This window comes from Symsagittifera roscoffensis, chromosome 1 (genome assembly GCF_963678635.1).
Source record: "Symsagittifera roscoffensis chromosome 1, txSymRosc1.1, whole genome shotgun sequence".
Lineage (NCBI taxonomy): Eukaryota > Metazoa > Xenacoelomorpha > Acoela > Convolutidae > Symsagittifera > Symsagittifera roscoffensis.
In genome coordinates, this window is record NC_087062.1 from 42,316,729 (window position 1) to 42,323,731 (window position 7,003).

The window sequence follows — 7,003 nt, forward strand, 5'->3', positions numbered from 1 at the left end:
ACATTCAGTCTAACGTTTCATTCCATAATTGAAAAAACATACATACGACTATTTTTCTTAATAAAAAGCACTTGGATTAATATAGTTTAATGGAAATAAAATAATTATTCAAAATAACATACCGGTATAACTAAATTTCAATAAAACACCTTCAAAGAGAAGGTTAAAAGGACAAAATGGATCTCTTTAACTATACACCAATACCTTTTGTACCAAGTATAGAATAACGACCCCTGTAAAAGATTATATCAATGGTTAAGCATATGCGGAATTCTTACTTAGTAGCAAATCCCCCTTTCACAATGGGGGATACTTAAAGAGATCCGAGAAGATATAGAACAAACAATAAGACTGCTGTTGAATGTTGCATATGTTAATTCATTGTCATTTTGAAATACATTTTGATTATCAATTTTAACAAAATATTATTCGCATTTACCACACACAAAACTTAGTCATAAGAATGATCTGTCCTTTTTCCGCGTTGCTTCCGCAGGTAAAGAGTTCTTGCTTTGTCATTTTCACTGAACTCCCCCTTCATTCTCTCTTTCATCGTTTTTCTATCGAGGTTTGAAACTCCAGTGGCACCTGGTTCCGACAGGTCAAAGATGGTTCTTACAGTAGGGTTTACGGCTAGATGCTTGTTTACACCAGTTCCTAGGACCTCTTTGAAAGCCTCGTACAACAGATAGCTTGAATAAGAATTAATGACCAAGGTCTCTTTTCCAAATTTCACTACTTCTGCTTTGAAGCTTTCTCCATCCATATAGGAAATTGCTTCCCGGAGCGAAGACTTCTGCGCTTTCTTGTCACGTTTGCTCACAACATTGCTACCTTTTTTAGATAACTCTTCGAGTAAATCGTACAGATCTTCAAACTTTTGGAACTTTCTAAAAACTTGCGCTTCTGGATTATTGAACGTTTCGTAAATAAGAGCGACCATTTTACCAGCACCGAGTCTCAGTTCTTTGTTATCTTGAAACTCCTCGAAGATTTTCAGCACTCTGAACAATAGCTTTTCACTGTTTTCGACTATTCTTTCTGCTCTGAATTGTATCGCCAAAACACACCAACTTTCGAAGGCCCAGGCTACTAGTGGAACTACTTCTTTCTTCATTGTTCCACATACCACTGTTTCCAAACTGTCCAGAAGATTGCCATCATCTTCGTTATCCAGACTGAAGAAAGAGCAGAGGGAGAGAATATAGAAAAAGCGACCTCTGGACTCCATTGAATGGTTCACATTATTCGACGCTGCCAACAGCCCTTTTCTTATCTCATCTGCATGAGTCGACATTTTATCCGCACCCAGTTGCACAAACAGCAATAGAAGCAGATTGCTGGCTAACTTGGACTCTGTTTTCTTACCCTTTGTAAGGCATTTCAATGCCGCCGAACAAAGTGTTTCAGACAAGTTTTCTAGCAAATCAGGCACGAAAGAGGAGGACAAGATAGAACATATGTAATTAAGGGATTTCTCTCTGTCACTGGCTGTTCTGCTTTCTAGCAAATTAATAGAATCTGAAAATTTCTCATGCAAGGCATCCACTGCTGAGGAAGAGCTTTGATCTGGGTCCCCAAGTATTTCGTCGTTTGATAACACACTTTGCATGTCACTTTCCGAACAGTTCGTCTCCACCTCGTCGTCTTGACTGTCTGCCGAGTAGTACCCATGGCCCCCTTTACTTGCCTGAGCCTTGCTCCCACTTCCATTAGGCTTGCTGCGCTTTTTACCCATGATTTATCATAATCTTTGTCTAAAAAAATCTAAGAAAAGAAAATAGACTACTACTTCATCCTTTCAAAATCCCTTGCATTGAAGCCATACAAATCGTTATAAATCTCCAATTATGACAGGAAAATGGAAGCAAACAATGGGTAACTTATCCCACTGACAAGCACAGGACGCGATCAAACGCTACTTGATTATACACAGCAGTTGATTTGTGATGGCAATGATTTTACTTCAAATCGGTACAGTCATTTATTCCATGCTTTGTCAAACTCGGCTGACTCTAAATGCAGAAAAGTCAAGATAATGCTTACTATTACTCCTCTCACACTATGCACTTAATAAAGTGTAGAAACACAAATTACCGCAAGTTACAGAAGCATTGTTCTTTATTTTTATCACTAAAACATCGTGATTTGAACCGCCAGCTATCAGAATCGATAGAGCTTGACAAATTTAATAATTGAGTCTATTACTACTATTACTACTACTATACACAGCAGTTGATTGTTGAGCTTACAATCCACAGATTTCATATATTCGATTTGCTTGACCTGAGAAGGATGACATCTCACTTTATTAATAATGAACAAACATCTAATAGTCGCCATTCAAGATTTATTTAAGCTTAACAAAAAAATAACTCAGCAAATCCAAAAGATTGCGTTGGATTGTTATCAAAATCGATTAAAAACATTTTCAATTTTTTGAAATATTGAAAACAATTAAATTATATCAAATAAGAAACTTTCATGACCGTCATGTCCTTCAGATTATTAATCTAATTTGCAGAAAAATGTAATTGGCCACAACATTTTAACCTCAAACTAATTCTTCTTTTGGAGCAAAAACCGATTATATTTTCAGGATCTTATTGACTACTTCTGCAGTTTTCAACGTTAATAGAAAGACACCGTTTTCGCTGGCCTACTCGCTCGTTTTACTTTCTGGAAACTACACTAAAACTCGACTTCAAACCGGTTTTTACCAAAACTTCGCAACTTTTTGAAATTTTTTTACACTCGTTCAAATCATGACTTAAATGGCTTGGGTTGATGGACGGATAGCGAGTTGGATGATGAATGGCTAGATAGAGAGATGGCTTGATGTACGAACAGATGCATGGTTAGCTGAATGGGTGGTTTGATGAATTACTGGTTGGATGCGTTGCCTTGCTCTGCCCTAGCCTACCTTTTCCTTCCTCGCCCCTTCTCACCCTGCTCTGCTTCTTCTCGCCTAAGCCTGTCTTGCCTTGAACTGTTCTACCACGTGATGTCTTAACCTGGCCTTGCTCCACCTCGTCTGGCCCTGTCTAGTCCCTTGTGGCCCAGCCCTGCGCTTCTCGCCAGGCCGTTTATTGCCTTACCCTGCCTTGCCCCTCCTCGACCTACCCTGCCTTGTGCAGCCTTACATTGCCTCCTCGCCCTACCTTGTCCCTTCTCACACTACCTTGTCCCTTCTCACACTACCTTGTCCCTTCTCACACTGCCTTTGCCCCTCCTCGCACTGTCTTTCACAGCACTACCCTGTCCCATCCTCGTCCGGCCATGTGCAGCACTACCCTGCCGTGCGCCTTCTTGTCTTAGCCTACCTACAGCCTCCTTGTCCTACCATGACTTTCATCTCCTTTTCCTACTCCCTTGCTCAGCCTTCCCTTGCCATGCCGCTTCTCGCCCCGCGCTGCCCTACCCTTCTTAGTCCCCACCGCTCGCGTTGCTCTACCATGCCTTGTCACTGCTCGCCCAGCCTTGCGCTGCTCTGCAGTTCATCAATCTGCTTTGCCTTGCGCTGCCCTTATTTTCCTCATCTGGAACTGCGCTACCCTACCCTGTCTTGTCACTCCTCGCCCTGCCTTGCCTTTTCTCGACCCGCCTTTTCGCTCATCGCCCTGCTCTTAACGGCCTTGTCTAGCGCTGCCCTGTCCGGTTTTCTTCTTTTTAAGCTGTGCAATATACGATAAAGCTTTAACGTGCTAAACTTGAAATTTTGTTCGTTTCTGAATTTTTAAACATGAGACATATTGTACACCTTAAACTTGGGGAGATAGGCAGACGCATTTAATTACATTTTAGATAGATAGATGGTATTTAATTTCTTACAACTTTTACAATTTAAGAACAAGTCCGAATAAAGTAGAATAAGTCAACGGACTCAATTTAGCTGTGACGGTTTCGAATTTACGCCCAGGAGATTTGGAGTTGCACGTCCTCGTATATGAGCCATATTCCCTTGAATCTTACTAACACTAGCCACCGATAAAGCAGCTATAAATGCATCTAAAATGCCAAAGCTATGCAGCAAAAATGGCACCAGACATAAATTTACACACATTTTGCAAGTAATAAATTGGAATATAAAAAGTTAAAGGCATCCACTCTAGTTTTGCAGGTAAAAACTTAGGGGGTATGAAGCCAAATTATGTTTACATTATGCATTTCAAAAAACGAAAAAACGCAGGAGAAATTGACTTGAAAAATTACTGAAATGGAGTTTTTAATGTCGTACTGTTGTTTGAAATAAAGTTTTTTTTTCGGTTCAATTGATAAAACAAAAACGCATCAACATATTTATAACTAAATGGAAAGGCACTTGCAATTAAAATGCCAATTCAGTCTCCTGCTTCAAAAATTTTACCTAAAGTAGCACTAATGGCACCAGACATAAATTTACACACATTTTGCAAGTAATAAATTGGAATATAAAAAGTTAAAGGCATCCACTCTAGTTTTGCAGGTAAAAACTTAGGGGGTATGAAGCCAAATTATGTTTACATTATGCATTTCAAAAAACGAAAAAACGCAGGAGAAATTGACTTGAAAAATTACTGAAATGGAGTTTTTAATGTCGTACTGTTGTTTGAAATAAAGTTTTTTTTTCGGTTCAATTGATAAAACAAAAACGCATCAACATATTTATAACTAAATGGAAAGGCACTTGCAATTAAAATGCCAATTCAGTCTCCTGCTTCAAAAATTTTACCTAAAGTAGCACTAATAATTGCGATTTAGGTTCGAAAAAAATATTAGCGTACTATTACACTACGCAGAGAAAGTAGCGCAAAAAATTACCTTCAAAAACTGAAGATCACTTATCTAAGAGCCTTCAATGATGCTGAAACAAGCAGTTGGTTTCTTCAAAAACAGCTTCAAATCATGCTGGACAGTTTAAACGTGCATATTGGAATGACAGAGACTTGCTACAAGCCGTTCTAAATCAAAACTAAAACAGGCGCAGGTTTAATGATGAACTTGGTTCGATAAGTTTTATTTCAGCAAATAATCTATGTTTAGTATAAGCCAAGAACTGGAAAACTCAGTTAGAAAAAAAAATCCAAAATTTTAGAACAGCATTTATTTCGGCCAAAAGTATAGGAAAAGGGCTCTATTTTATCAACTTCAACTCATTGATTACCATATATTTCGAAAAAATTATATACAGAAGTCGAAACCAAGTAAGCTGTGATTTATGCTGCAACATTGCTTTGTATCCAATCCAAGGGAAAGCAACTATCAATATGTCCGTTCTTCTGAGAAAAAGATTAATTAAGGCGAACAGAGAATCCAAAACTGTAATATATTTTCGAGCTACTGAACACGTCACGAGCTCGTAAAACTCTATTTTCTTTCTAATTTCAGCGGGAAGATTTGAAACAGCTCGACGAATGTCGCAATGATTCGAATGCCCTGACACCCCCAAGGAATCAAATGTAACAACAATTTTCAAATTTTGAATGTTTCTTATGTGATGCAACACTGACTCCGACACAGATGATGGATTCCAATTTTGGTGTGGATCGTCAAAAAAGCTGTCTGAATTGAGGCAATAAATATTCTGCCGAGGAAAATTAAACACAGATAAGCTATTTACAAGTTCAATTTCTCTAACATCTCCCCTGCCGTAGTAGTTTCCATTGGTAAGGCATAAACAATGAAGCTCAAAGTTCCGCACCGCAAGAAACTGGAGACAAGGGCTAAAAAACATACATTCATCATCGGGATGAGCAATTACAACCAGAGCAGCAGGTTTTGATCGATGCGTAGTCTTAAAATAACATGAAGTAACAAAAATACTAACAACGAAAGCTGCAATTGTCAAAACCATGTAAGTGAGACATAAGATAACAAATTCCATCTAAAAACAGAACAAAATCAAAAAACCCCGGAAATTGTTCGCAAGGTTTACTTTCATGTTTCAGTTGCGTTTATAGGGTAAAAGTCAGAAACTAAATCTATTCAGCAACTGTCCATAAAAGCAGATGCATAGGTACAGTAGAATCAACTTTGTCGAAAGTTCAGTTTTCAAGAGCGCAAACAATTTTTTATAAGAACAAAGATAGCCGGTTACTGTACAAACAGCAGAGAATGTTCCGAAGATCACCTAAACAATTTCAACTTTTCTTCAAAGTAGTGTTAGTTTTTGTGTGTCGTGTGAAAAAAGGACCTGAAAAAAAACACTTATAAATTAGGCGGTGGCCAGTCAATAAGCAGAATGGGTCCAAGAGCAGAAAAACAAAAAAATATCAATTTTTACAAACTAATCGGTAAATTAAGTATAAGAATTGTCAAAATTATCAAAGAAACGAATATTTTATACACAATTTGAGTAAATTAATCAAAATTAAAAAAAAAATTCAATCAGAAAACTTAATGAAACTATTCAAGTCATGCTTAATCTATTCATTTTCTTGGTATTTTTGACGATTCTAATAATTGTTTTAACAATTAGCCCGTATAAATCAACGTAAGTCAAAATTTTTCTGTTTTTCTGCTCTTGGACCCATTCTGCTCTTAGATCATTCTGCTTATTGCTCCGCCTCCCGGCATATTTGTGTCATTCGACCAGGATGCAGTCTGTTATTGAAACGAAAAATGAGCATAAGTCGGGAAATCACAGACAAAGGACGTTATTTGCATTACGAGTTGAGAAGTGAAGGACGGACGGTTACCTAGCAGTATTTAGACAACCGCGTATTCAGACAAGTCAGTATTTAGACATACTGTTTTAACCAATCAGTCAGAATCGAGACAAGGAAGAAATTAATTAATAATTATTATTTAATTTGGATTATTTCTGTCTTATCTCGATTCTGATTGGTTCATACAGCATTTGTCTAAAAACTGACGAGTATGAATACGCGGTTGTGTGCCATTCTGCCAGAAAGGCACAGTGCAACCTTCCGGCGACACGAAATAGAACGAATAAAGGCCTTAGGAACGAAAAAGTATTGCGAAGGAGGGTAGGAATATTCTAGAATTTTTATTTCTAAAATTT

General features: G+C 37.8%; 2 protein-coding genes across 2 annotated transcripts; both read right to left on the reverse strand.

The window, feature by feature from the left end:
- Nucleotides 1-36: 36 nt before the first annotated feature.
- On the reverse strand, nt 37-1,789 carry LOC134844675 (interferon-related developmental regulator 2-like). The gene has a single exon (XM_063861482.1). The coding sequence runs from the start codon at nt 1,736-1,738 to the stop codon at nt 452-454; it is 1,287 nt and encodes a 428-aa protein (XP_063717552.1). The 5' UTR covers nt 1,739-1,789; the 3' UTR covers nt 37-451.
- Nucleotides 1,790-5,068: 3,279 nt separating this feature from the next.
- LOC134856744 (N-acetylglucosaminyl-phosphatidylinositol de-N-acetylase-like) lies at nt 5,069-5,907 on the reverse strand. Its single transcript, XM_063873019.1, has one exon. It carries the CDS (start codon nt 5,861-5,863, stop codon nt 5,114-5,116), a length of 750 nt encoding a protein of 249 aa, XP_063729089.1. The 5' UTR covers nt 5,864-5,907; the 3' UTR covers nt 5,069-5,113.
- Between the last annotated feature and the right edge of the window lie 1,096 nt (nt 5,908-7,003).